At 57.9% G+C, this 13,529-nt stretch overlaps 1 protein-coding gene across 1 annotated transcript; it reads right to left on the reverse strand.

Moving 5' to 3' along the window:
* Positions 1-1,803: 1,803 nt before the first annotated feature.
* On the reverse strand, positions 1,804-13,234 carry TOR3A (torsin family 3 member A). The gene is made up of 6 exons (XM_054587711.1): positions 12,960-13,234; positions 11,848-11,961; positions 10,933-11,198; positions 9,262-9,440; positions 3,088-3,212; positions 1,804-2,641 (listed from the first exon to the last, which is right to left on the reverse strand). Exons 1-6 carry the CDS (start codon positions 13,210-13,212, stop codon positions 2,391-2,393), a joined length of 1,188 nt encoding a protein of 395 aa, XP_054443686.1. The 5' UTR covers positions 13,213-13,234; the 3' UTR covers positions 1,804-2,390.
* Positions 13,235-13,529: the final 295 nt, after the last annotated feature.

Here is a 13,529-nt window from a genome sequence, read left to right on the forward strand (position 1 = left end):
TCGCCTTTGATGGATTACATTTTTGGAAATGGCCAAAGGCATCATCTGGAGCCCGGCTGGTACATATAAGGTGGGTAATTGTGTGTATGTGTGTATCTGTCAGTCTGTCCAATGTGAGGTGACTGTAAAATGAGACTTCATTTTCATAAGGTCCATTCTGAGGACAACTGCAAATAAGTTCTAAAAATATTTTGAGCCAAAGTAGCATTAAGAGGAAGCGTAGACCCTCACGCGGAACATTCTACTCTGTTTTGACTTGGTCTTCAAATTTTTTCAAAAAATGAGTCATTGCTTTTAGAAGCCATGTTCTCAGTAGGTCTGAGTGGGACGCACTCAGGTGGCGCCCAGGTGAGGGAGCTCGCGCCACCTTTGTCCTTTCCTCCCAGTGTTTCCGTTTAGTTCTGGGGACTCTGGTGTGAGAGTCTTTAGAAAAGATACTCCCATTGTGTCTTCCTTCCCTTTGTATTCCGAAACATTTCCCACACCTGAGGCCGTGGCTCTTGCTGAGGAAGCGTTTTGTTTTTGTGGAGGAAATCTGGAAATGGTTTTGGAAATAAGCCATTAAAGCACAGGAGCTGCGGTCGGACTGCCTGGGCTGAACCCCCCTCCTGCCTCGAGCTTCGTGGCTTTGCCCAAGACATTTCCCCTCTTGGAGCCCTGGTTTTCTCATTTACTAAACCGATGAAGTTGGAACCCGAGTCATAGGGTTCAGGTACACAGGACAGAGGGTGTAAGTGCTCGGCATGGGGCATGATACATGGTGAGTCCTCGTGTGCTGGTCGCCTGATGGGGCTCCAGGAACTAAGAGGGGGAGGCCCAGCCTTGGAGTGTGGTGTCAAAAGTGAGTTTTACCAGGCTTTTATTGTTACCTGAACACTTAGTTAACTAATTGAATCCTCACAGCAACCCTAGGAGGTAAGTACAGTTGTGCTCCTTTTTTCAAAAGCGGGAGCCAAGGTTAAACTGGCGCTACTCCTTGACCCCACTGTCGCGCAGTGGTGAGGGCCTGGGCCGTCCGACCCCAGAGCAGCGTTCGGAACCTCTGTGTCTTGCTGTTTGCTTGTTGGTTCCCAGCGGGTAAGAGGTTTAGACCTGTATTTCTGATGTTAAACGTGGCTGGCCAGTGCTAACAGGATGGCAGCTGCTGAGACCTGAGGCTATAGAAGGTGCCTCTTAAAATGTGGGTGAGTTTGGAGCTGGGTGGCCGGCCTACTGCTCCTGAGGTGCTCTAGACCGTGAAAACCGGCCCCCGTTTTACTGCGCAGTTAGGGCAAGTTGACATACGTCCCATGAGCGGTGTGAAACTAAGTTCCTTTCATCCATTTGAGTATGTATCGGGGACCTGCTGTGGTTCAGGCTAGGTGCTTCCTAACCGTGAGGAAGTGTCGGGGGCTGGGGCGCGGAGGACGATGACACAAGTGTGTCACTTCACCAGGGCTAACAGAAGGCTGGGAGGGCTTTAAGTCAGAGGGGACACTTGAGGTGATGACAGATATAACAACCTGTACGTAATTCACAAGTGTGGTGACGGGAAGAAACTGTTTAGAGCTCAGTGTGGGTGGCCGTGCAGTCCTCAACAATGACTTTTTCTTTTCAAAGCTGGGAGCACGGGCGTGACGTCGTCATGTGTAAGCGCGCTGTGCTGTGGAAGGAGGCCTCTTCAGCACGAGGCTGAGCTCGCCCAGCTCAGCAAAGCAAACTGAAGGAGGCGGACGGCCCGCAGCGCGGTGAGTGTGGCGCCCGCCGCGCCGCCCCCCCGACCCCCCCACCCCGTCCCCGCTGCCCAGCAGCATAGCCCGGCATTCAGAATTTTGCGGAATAGGATTTCTAGGTCTCATTAAGAAAGGAGGCTGAAGGTTTTAGAAAAATAGAGAATTTTATTATTTACATATGGCACAGTGATGCCAGGGCCCCTAACCTAAAAGAATTTTTTAAAATAGAACAAACCTTAGGCTACGCTGACTCTTTTTTAAAAAATTATTGTTTACTTGACCTTCCCTGATCTGCTTACAGATGTGAGCTGCTCAGCCTCCCCTCTGGGAATAACCACCTGAAAGCCGCCTCCACCCCCAGCTGGCAAGCCTGAGCTGTGCCCCCACCCGCCCCCAGGCAGCAGCAGGGCGTCCTTTCCCTCCCCGGGGGGCCGTGCCGCCTCGGGGCCCTCACCCAAGCCCAAGCTTCTGCAGGCAAGAGCTGAGATGCTCATAAACCCATGGGGGTGTCTCTCGCCCCCACGTGGCTCTTGAAGGCACCACGTGATTTTAGGACGGGCTCCAGCTCCCAATTGAAGGCCTTCCTGTTAGGCACAGGCATGTGTGGGGCGCGTGCTGGAGCCCCCGGCCCAGGGTCCCACTGGTGGAATGCAGGCAGCATGACGTTCCACCTCGCCGTCAAGGCAGGAAATAGTTAATTCGCTGGGCGATAGACTTGCATCCCTGAGAAGAGAAGCGCTGTTCCTCTTTGGGGACATACACCACCATCTTGGCAATTTCATCCAGCACCTCTTCTGTGTACGGGAGCTCTTGGGTCAGGAACGCGTCGCGTGCACACAGCCTCACGTGATGGTACTCCAGTGGCAGGAAGGGGACAAAGAAGTCGATCAGGTTTTCCTTCAGAAGGCGGCTGTGGCCGAAGCCACTGTCTGGAATTAAGACCAGAGTTACATGGGCGTCTGAACGGGGGCTGCACCCAACTGGTGTCCTCGACCTGTGGGCCTGGGCCAGGCGTGATCTCCCGGCAGCTCCAGGAGGGCTGTCAGAGCGCCGGGACCTCCCGCTGTGGGTCTGCTCTCAGGGAATGCGCGTGGTGGCTGACACCAGGCGTGGGCACCGGTGAGGCGGGAGAGTGGGGCGTGGCTGCCAGGTTGAGGGTTTGGCTCGATGGCCCCCCGACTGAGGGCCGAGCCACAGGCCCACAGGCCGCAGGGCCAGTGCCTGCGTCTCCAGGGCAAACTCTGTCTCTCAAAGCGTTTTCAGAAAAGGGGTCCAGCTTTCTCGCTGTGTCCTGTGGCCCTGAGCCCCTGTCTGCCTCAGAAACACACACTTTAACCCCAGGGGATGTTTTTCTGTGGGGCCGGGAGTCAGCTACCTGTGGCCGCGACGAGCGCAGCCTGGAGATGGGGCGCCAAGTGTTCCAGCGCGATTTCCTCCCGGGGCTGCCCGGCCTTGAGCAGATCCAGGACCACCTTGTTGATGAGGTTGCCGCCGAGGTTGCTGAAAGAGACCAGGGCTTGGTAACAGGCTCCGTTTTTATAGTTAGGTCTCGGACGGACGGCTTGACCCTGGCAGCGGCTGTGCGGCTGACCGGAAGAGCGGGAGTGGACAGCCTGGGCCTCCTTCCCCCAGGGGGCCTTGTCACAGCTCAGAGGTCTGTACGAAAAGGACACCCTCCTGCTTTGCCACCTGTCCTCCCTGACCTGTTCCCTTCTGACACTCGCTCCCTGAGGCTCTGCTGGGGGCAGGGAGCTGGTGGGCTGTGGTTCCCGCTGTTGACTTCCATGTGGAAGGAGCGGGGTCGCGCAAGAGAGAGACAGAGGCAGGCAGACGGAGGCAGACACTTACACACCAGGACAGTGTGGCAGGTGCTCGTGCGGGAGCAGCCAAGGCCCAGGGAGGCGGCTTCTGAGAAAAGGCAGACCAAGTGGCCACCATCAGACGCGGGGCAGGCGCTCAGAGAGTGTGTGGGTCCGGGGCTGGAGTGGAGGCACGAGACAGGCCGGGCGGCACAGGGACCTAGTCAGCTGTCCCTCCTGAGAGTATCCGTCTAGGGCCGCAGAGGCGCGACCAGCTGCAGAAAGCTGGCCGGGGACAGGACCCAGAACGGATGGCTGTGAGGGTGACAGGAGGCGGCCCTCGGAAACAGCCCCACAGGCCTGGAGCTGCCCTGCCCAAAACGGAAGCGGGCCGCAGGAGGTGGGCGCAAAGCTTGGGTTCGCACTCGCCTTGTGTTTCTCTAGGGGGCTGCGACATCAGTAGGCAGCTGGAATTTTGGGTCTGAAGCACGGGAAAGAGGGCTGGGTTGGAGAGAGGAGGGGAGAAGAAATCTTAGTGCTACCAACAGGGACGCTGGGAAGGAGGGACGGGGAGCTGGCAGCACTGGCCCACCTCTCCCCTCCGTGTCTCCTGCCACCTAAACAATCCAAGCTCTGCCCCTCCCCCGCCCCAGGCCCAGCGGAGGGCGGGAGTGGGGACCCGGGTCCTCCATCTCTCTCAGAGCTCGGACTGGCTCGCTAAAGCTCTCAGGCCGTTAACATGAGTCCATTTGGCATCTGCGTGTGGCCTGGGTGCTGGGCTGCCTGCCACAGAGGAGACGCTGAGTGGTTCCCTCCCTGCCTAGCAGGTGAGTGGGATGGCCAAGTGACCCAGCGCCCCCTCCCAGCTGGGGAGCCTGGCAGCAACAAGGGGAGTCCCCACCCCATCACTCAAGGTCAGCCGCTGCTCCAGTTCAGGTGCTCAGCTTAGCCAGACTTCCCCCAACACCGGCGCAGGCAAGCTGCTGCCCCCCGCCCCGCCCCCGCCAGGGACATCATCTCTGCACAGGCCGCAGCCACGCACTTGCGTCAGCTGAGGTAAGACCTGCCCACAGATTGCCCCATCCTGTTCCCCCCCAGGGGCAAAGGCAGTCCCACAGGCTGGAAGGCAGGCAGGACGCCGTTGCACCTTGGTCTCTACCTCCCTTCCTAACGTCTCCCCTTCCTCCGTTAGGGGCTGTGGCCTGCCCCCCACCCTCAGGGGCAGCCTTCCCCCGCCTCCCAGGTCACCTGCGGACCACGAGGTCTGAAGGGACAGGAATCACTTCTAGAGACTAGGCCTCTTCCCAGGCTCTGGGATAGGACAACCTGTAACCCCACCAGCCCGAAGACCCCAAAGGAAGGGGACTCGAAGGCCTTTCCAGAAACTCCATTAACAAACCCCTACCCTACCTCGTAGTCTCTCCAAAAGAACAGGTAAAAACTCGACTCAGTCGTGAGCCTGTGAGTCTTAGCTTCCTCGTTTGTAAAATGAGAGAACAGCACCCGACACCGTACGGCGCCCTCCTCGGGCCGCCTCCGACGCCGTGGTCAGAGAACACGCAGGCGCTTCCAGCCATGTCCTTCCTGTCTCCTCTCTCCCTGACCACAGCCCAGTGCGAACCACATTCCGCTTCCTGTCCGCCACCTCGGGGAGAAGAGGACCCTGGGTGCTCCCCGGAGCTGCCCCATCCCGCGCCAATGGGAGCTGCTCCACTGGTAGGAGTGGCGGCTGGTTTCGGGTTCCTGGCCCAGATGGCGGCCTGGGTGCGCCAGCCCCGCTCAGGGTGGCGTCTCTGTGGGAGAAGCTGCTGTGCTTTCCTTTCAAACACGAGTCCCCACCACACAGTCTAGAAATCAAGTCCAGGAACTTGAGGGGAAAAAAACCACAGGCCAAAAAACGGGGTCACAGTGCTGACGCCCTGGCCCTGAGCCTGGGTCTCCTCGGAGGTTCAAGGAGGCAAGCTGTCGCACAGGACCCACTCCCCCCCTCCCCCCGCCCAAGTCCCCGGAGGAAGCCGAGGAATGGCCCCACCTTCCCTAAGGAAGGCAGCCCTGCCAGCAACGGCCCCTCTTTTGCCAATGACTTCCGCACGTCCCAGCTGCTGCCGGTAGACGCCTCCTCTCTGGTCCACAGCTGCTCGGAGCACCGCACTTCACTAGACGGGATGCCGCCTGATTCAGGAATCGCTCAATAAAACCAATTAGCTCTTCAAATTTATTCGATTGAATTTTTGTTCATTAATAGATTCAAATACACTGCCTTTCCCCACGCATCGCCAAGTAACTGAAACCCTCCAAGGCTTAGAGGGCGGGGTGGCCCCGGCAGCCTTGCTGGCCCTCCTGGGGAGCGCGGGCGCCCAGGGTGGCTTTTCCCAGCACCCCCGCCCCGGTCATAGTCCACCTGGTGACCTCTGTGCACAAAGGCTGGGTCACTGGGGGAAAGGGCAGAACTGGAGGGGATGAGGGCACTGCTGGGCGGGGGGTAGGGGTGGATCATGGCCAAAATACTACAAAGGCAAACATCTGTCTAGAGAGAGCAGGGTCACCTGGGTCGCATTAGGAAGTCCTGGCAGCGGCACGGAGAGCGGGGCCAAGCCTGCGTGGAGGACCGGGCAGCCGCAGCTGCAGCCGCAGGCGGGCCAGCGGGGGGGGCGGGGGGGCACACACACACAGCCAGCCGGTCCTCTGGGGACCTCGGCTTTTCTCCTGAACCCCCGGAGGGCCTCCCTCACCTCCATAGGTCACTGCGGCCAGTGCCCCAGAGCCTTCCTGACAGACCAGGGAGGGGGCTTGCCGTCCACACCAAAACCTCAACCTGGCAGCAGTTTAAACCGGCTCCTCCTCCTATTGTGGGCACATAGTGAAACAGGGTCTGCCCCTTCGCACTCTCCAACCGTGGACGTCGAACCAGCCCCTCTATTTCCCCGCCCACACAGAGCGCAGCCCTAAAGCTGGGGAACCCCCCCAGCGAGCATGTACTGGCCTGCAGACAGGAGGCAGCTGGGGAGGGAGCAACTGGCTTGCCTTCCACCCCGAGGGCAAGAAGCTGCTTGCTGTGAAGCATTCAGGTTAGGCAACAGGGACCCAGACTTGACTTTTAGCAGACCTTGGGCAGCACATTTCCTCCATAAGATAACAGGGTTGGACAGGCTGATTTCTAAGTCTGCTTTCAGCAAAGCCACTTCCAGAGCCCAGGGCACACAGCTGAACAAAACAGGAAAGGTCCTGCATGGTGGGAGCCAGGGAGTGCTTTTTCCTCTAACACATTCTCCCCTGAATTTCCAGCCAGACTACTCATAATCAGAGAAACAGACCTTCCAAGGCTGTGACAGAGAGAGGGGAAAGGAGGGAGAAAGGCAGAGGAGCAGCAATGTGTGGTTGCCTCTCGCGCGCCCCGCCACCGGGGACCTGGCCCGCAGCCCAGGCATGTTCCCTGACCAGAATTGAACCAGTGACCCTCTGGCTTGCAGAGCTGGCACTCAGTCCACTGAGCCACACCAGCCAGGGCCACATTAAGAATTTTTAAGGGCAGTTTGTACTCAATTTTCAACTAATTTGCTGACTTGAAAACAATACCCTTCTAAGAGGGGACTCCCTATGTGTGAGCTGCATTTCAAATGATCCTGCAAAGCTACAGTAATCAAAACAGCATAACACTGGCATAAAAACAGACACAAGTCAACGGAACAGAACAGAGAACCCAGAAATAAACCCGTGCATATATGTTCAGTTAGTATATGACAAAAGGGTATGTAAATATCCAGTAAGGCAAAAACAGTATCTTCAATAAATAGGGCTGGGGAAACTGGACAGTTGCATGCAAAAATATGAAACTAGACTGTCTTATACCATACACAAAAATGGATTCAAACGGATTAAATATTTGAACATAAGTACTGAAACTCTAAATATACCAAATATTGAAACCCTAAATATTCCAAGCAGAAAACAGATGGTAAGTTCCTTAATATTGGTCTTGGCAATGATTTTTTTCTTTTAATCTGACAACAAAGACTAATACAACAAGCAAAAATAATTGAGACTAGAGCAAACTAAAAAGCTGTACAACAAAGGGAACTAGCAACAAGAGAAGGCAGCCTACTGAATAGCAGAGAATACCTGCATAAGGGGTTAATATCCAACTCCTATACAGGATTCATAACCCAGCAACAAAACAAACAACAAAACGCAAACCAGATTAATAAATGGGCAGAGGATCGGAATAGATATTTTTCCAAGGAGGACATGCCAATGGCCAACAGGTACATGAAAAGATGCTTAACATCGCTCATCAGCAGGGACATGCAAATCAAAACCACAAAGAGATGCCACCTCACACCTGCTAGAATGGCTATTACCAGAAAGACAGACAGATGCTGGTGAGGATGTGGAGACTAAATTGGTATGGTCACATGGGAAAACAGTTTCGAGGTTCCTCAAAACATTAAAAATAGAACTATCACATGATCCAGCAATTCCACTTCTGGGTATTTATCCTAAGAAAATGAAAACACTAACTTGAAAGAACATGAGCGCCCCAATGTTCACTGCAGCATTATTCATAATAGCCATGGCATAGAAACAACGTGTCTACTGACAGATGAATGAATTAACAAAACTATATAATACAATGGACTACTATGGAGCCATAAAAAACAGTAAAACCTTGCCATTTGCGGTAGCATGGATGTGCCTTGAGGGAATTACATTAGTGAAGTAAGTCAGGCAGAGAGGCAGTATAGAGTCTTGTGTGGTGAATCTAAAAATCAAAACCCAAGCTCATAGATAGAGAGACCAGATTGGTGGCTGCCAGAGCCTGGGGCAGTGGGTGGGAGAAATGGGCAAAGGGGGTCAACGGGCACACCTTTCCAGCTATAAAAAACAAGCCCTGGCTACGTAACGTACACCATGGTGACTACGGTTAATAACAACACTGAATTGCAGATTTGAAAATCGCTACGAGATCTTAAAAGTCCTCATCCGAAGAAAAAGGTTTGGTAACTATGTATGGTGCCAGATGTTAACTAGGTTTTTTGTGGTGACTATTTCGCAATACAGGCAGACCCTGGAGATTCTGCAGTTTTCGTTCCAGACCTCCAAACAAAGCAAGTGCTGCAGTAAAGCGACTCATAGTCCTTTTGCTGGTGGAGAGTCTTTCTTGCCTTTAATTTGTAAAAAAAACCCCCATAAAGTGCAATAAAGTGCAGGCAATAAAATGAGGTATGCCTGTACATACAAACAGCCACCATGTTGTACGCCTGAAATTAACATGCTGCTATAAGCCAATTACACCTCCACTTAAACAACAACAACAAAAGCCGCAACCTTACTGCCCCACTAAGAAGGGAGTCCAGGGTGAGCAGGCCCGGGCTGAAGAGGTTGCACGGGCCTGTGGCTCTGAGGGCAGCCCCCATCTTGGTCAGATGAGGGGCAGCTGCTCCTCCCCAGGCTGGCCCTCGGAGGCAGCGGCAGAGCCCTTCACGAGTGCCCCCGGGGGGAGCAGGGCAGGAGCAAGAGGCCTGAGGCTCCCCACCCCTGCCCTGCCCCAGGCAGCAGGGCTCTGTGCGCCCTGCCGCAGCAGTGTTGGTTCCCCTTGTGGAAGAGCGGCTCCGCCTGCGCGCGCACCCGGTCACAGCCCCGCCTCCACACCACCCACCCACGGGCCAGGCACACGCAGTGCCCAGACAAGAGGACAGAAGGTTCCTCCCCTCGCCCAGCCTCCTGTGTTTCCACAGACCTACAGACCTCACCTGAGAAAAAGAAAGATGGCTCTCGGGGACTCAGCCCTGTGGTCCTCAGGGGCCCGGGGCTCCAGGTGTGACCCGAGGGCGTCCAGCAGTGTGGGGTGCAGCTTCTCAGCCTCGTCAAAAATGAACAGGGTCTGGGGGCAGCGCTCCTGCGTCTTCCTCACCTGGTCCAGCAGCTGCTCCTGCACCGAACAAGGGGGGGCTGCTGGGGAGTGCTGGGAGGCGCGCGCACCTCCAGCCAGGAGGCGAGGATGGGGGCGCTGTTACCCAGGGGGTCCCCCAGGGCGTCCGCAGGGCCTGGCCTGGGGTGGGGCTCCCCAGGCGACCGCACTCCAGAGCTTGCCAGGTGATTCTCCTGCACCCTGCGGTTTGAAAGCCAACTAGGTGGCGCCAGCCTGAGAGGTGGCTTGCTGCCCTTGGGAACAGGCCCCGGCCGGGTCCTGCCCCTCCAGGATGAGGTCCCAGAACTAGGAGCTGACTCCCCTGCCCCGGGGGGAAGGGACCTCACTTGAGGCACTAATAAGAGAGGACAGGCAGAAACAGGCTCAAGTGTCCAGAGGTGGCCACAGTCCCGTCTTGAACTTCTAGGAGCAGAGCACCCACTGGGCCGGGAGCTCGGTGGGGAAGCTGGGGAGGACCTGTGTGGAACCAGCCACCTTGGAACTGGGGTTCCCCATCCAGGCCAGATGGCCCTCAGTTGAAAAGGTGCTGCTTTGCGGGTTCAGCAGACCCGGGCCGGCCCTACCCCAGGGTGGGGTGTTCTCAGCAGCGCCCACGCTGGCTGTCGGCCGGCAGCCTTCCTGCATTCCGACTGCGGTGCCCTCACCGCGTGCAGGTGAGAGGGTGCGCGCCTGGCATTTTTCACAGTGGGGACGAAGAGGTCCAGTTCTGCCACAAAGCCAGCTGGCTCTCACCGGGAAGGCCTGGCTGACCAGCCACCTGCCTTCAGGGCAGTTCACCCTGCCCTACCCCTGCCTGCCAAGGCCACCCTGGAGCGGCCAGGTGACTCAGCCAGTCTGTCCTCAGAGCTTGCCTCATCACCCCGGGCCATCACACTGCAAACATCGAAAACAAAAGCCACACGGGTGCCGTCACGTCCGACACGCTGCAGTGGGGCTTTTGTCATTGTCCAGCTCGCTTCAAATACTACATCTCATTAGATGAAACCCAAAATAGCAGAAGAGCAAAGTCGATTTTTGTCCTTCCAATTGTTGGCCTATAATGAGCGATTCGGGGGAAATCACTTAGGACAGACCTCTTTCAAAAAACCTAGGATATGCAACATTCTGTCCAGTATAATTACAATGATGGAAAGCAGCTCATGCCAAAATGCCAACTGCTTGTGTCCGCGTGGGGACATTATGACAAAGCTTTTGCCTTCCTCTGTTCCACATTCCTGGCAACATTCCACTACCGCTGTAACAGAGAACTCAGCACCGGATTCCCTGTGTAAGCCCAGCGCCTGGCCTGTCATGGGCGAGCAGCAAGGAGATCGAGCGCGGGGACGCATGGTGCTTGGAGCATGTCTTTCCTCCACAAGTTCGGGGCCTCCTGTGCGTGGAGTGGACATCTCCGTGGGTTACAGAGTCTTTGGCAATGGCCTGCCCCCCAACCCCCCACCCAGGCTTCTCCAGGACCCACCCCTGCCCAGACAGAGGGCCGCTCCAGCCTCACCTTGTACAGGTCCACGAGCCTGGGGTGAGGGAAGTGCAGCATGGTGATGAACACGCTCACGCAGTCACTCCTCAGCCCGTCCCGGTACAGGTTCTCCGCCAGCATCCGCGCCACGAAGTTCTTGCCTGTGCCGGACCAGCCGTGGAACGACAGGGCCAGGGCCTTGCCTGGCCGCGGCAGCTCCAAGTAGCCCCTCACCGTCGTCAGGACCAGCTCCCGGGCCAGGTGCTGGCCGTGCAGGCGCACTTGCAGGTCCCACTGCAGGCCTGTGGGCGGGGGGCGGGGCGGGGAAGGTGGGGGGGAGGCAGCCGCATGAGGGGCGCAGGGGCGCGGACCCACCAGGCCCGGCCACAGCCCAGAGGGTCGCAGCGGGAGAGCAGGCACCGCGCGAACGCCTCAGCGAGGTGGGATCACTTAGCCATCGTATTTGGCCTCAAAATGAGCCAGTGGGCAGACCTGGCAGCAGAAGGGGTCCAGGGGTTATTTTCTGAAGATCTTGAGAAATCACTGTTTCTTTAGGGAGAGAATGAACCGCCCTTTCTGACGCCCCCCAGAACGGTCGGCAGAGTCCTATCTAGAGAAAGAATGCTGCCCCGCACGCCCTTGAGGTCGCCCCCACCTGGAAGTGCCAGGACTCCCATAAATATTTCCTGGGGGTGCCTCATTTTACTCCGATTCAGCACACAGCTGAGGACAGCTGGCGCGTGCAGTCCTCTGCTAGGCCTCAGCTTCCTTCCTCCCTCGCAGCCACGGGCTGCAGGGTTTGGTGATGGGGTGATGGGGAGCCGGGGTGGGGGGCGGGGCGTGCGCTGCCAGCCGCGGGCACGACGACGCAGGCCCTTTGCACCCGACCCATGTGCACTGAACTGCCCCCTCCGCACAGGCCCCGGCCCCCGGGGGAGGGCAGGTTCTGACCTGTGAAGTTATTGGAGATCCTGCAGTCCCCTCCGGCGCAGCAATCCTGGACGCTGCAGTACCACGTGGTCAGGATGTCCAGGTACTGCTGGCCCAGCACCGGAAGGCTCCAGGCTAGGAAAGGAGATGCCTTGAGACAGGGACAGAGCCTGGGGCCAAGAGGGAGCCCGCCCCCCTGCCCGAGCTGTTCTTCCGGCTCTTCGAGTCCTCTGTCCTCCCTCCAGGCCACTCCTCGCTGCCCTTCCCTAGGCCTTCCTTGCGCCTTGCCAGGGAAGGGGCACAACCGAAGCAGATGGCTTCGACACTAGTGCAGCGCCAGCAAACGCTCGGTTTACGCCACAGGCGAGCCTCAGGAGCCGCAGCCCAGCCCCTCCCTGCCTGCGAGGAGCTTGCAGTCCAGTCGCGAGACTGGGTAGCTGCTGACTGTCACTCTTCGGACGTGCTCTGGATTCCAAAATCACCTGATCACAGCCAAGCCCAAAGACCCCTAAATTCTTTTGTCAAACGCCAATCTGAATATACCCAGCACTGGCAAAATCAAAGTGACGCAGAAACCATTTGCTGGAAGTTAGAAATCTTTTGATTTAAATGAGAGACGTTTGGCGCTCCATTACAGAATCACCATTTCGGCGCTATTCCTGGATCTAGAATCTGGGAAGAGACCACAAGAAGCCTGAGGTCATCTGACCCACGACAGTGAGGTGATCACCCTGTCACGCCATTTGTCAGTGGCCGAGGGGAAATCGAAACTCAGGCCTGGGACTCCCAGCCCAGGCTCGGCCTCCTTAAGCAACAGAGGCGGCGGCGAAGGGACTTGGGGGGGGTGGTGTCCAAAGAGAGCTTTAAGCCCTCGGGGTGCAAGCTGCGTGGAGGGATCAAGAACGAGCCGCGCAGGGGCAGGCTGCCCAGCGCAGGCCCATCCTCCGAACAAGCCGGGCGCACCAAGGGATGGGACGGCTGCAGTGGCGCTTCCTGGTCCCCAGGAGGCTGGGCAGCAGAGTAGCGCCGGCCCCTATGGCGCCTGCTTGGGGGCGAGAGGAGGCACTGTCGGGAGGCCGATGGCCCGGGACAGGAGCGAGCTTCTCCGCTGCGCGTACCCAAGGGGGCCTTACCGAGGGGGCCCTTCCCGTCCTGCCGGCAGGTCTCAGGCCACACGTGGCAGCAGAAGCGCTCCCAGTACTGTTTGGAGAGGGCCACGGCTGCCCTCAGCCGCTCCTTCAGGTCCTGGAAGGCCGGCCAGTTCCGCCCCGAGCCCGGCTCCTCGGCCGCCGCCCCGGGCCCGGCAGGGCCGCGGTGCCCCAGCGCGCCCGCCAGCAGCGGCAGCAGGACCCAGGGCCAGAGTGGGAGCCGCGGGCCGCGAGGCATAGCCGGCCGGCTGCTGCTCCTACGGGCCGGAGCCCGGCCTCCCCGGCTGGTTAAGTACCGGGCGGGCGGGCACCGGGGCTTCCAGGGCCCGTCGCCCCAGGATTGGCGTTGCCACGGGAACAGCAACCTCACGTGACCCGGGGCGAGGCGGATCGAAACCCTGGCTGGGCAGGGCTGGCCGCGGCCTATTCTGGGCGGACTGCGGGCGCAAAGGTGAGGTCATGAAGTCAGGCCTGAACCAGCCACTGTCATCACCCTGTTATTCCGGGCAGCTCTGGTGGCCCACCCGAGGTCTACCAAGTAAGGGCACCCCTTGT

Source organism: Pteronotus mesoamericanus, unplaced genomic scaffold (genome assembly GCF_021234165.1).
Source record: "Pteronotus mesoamericanus isolate MK-2021 breed Mesoamerican mustached bat unplaced genomic scaffold, CSHL_Meso_final scaffold_1186, whole genome shotgun sequence".
NCBI classification, from domain to species: Eukaryota; Metazoa; Chordata; class Mammalia; order Chiroptera; family Mormoopidae; genus Pteronotus; species Pteronotus mesoamericanus.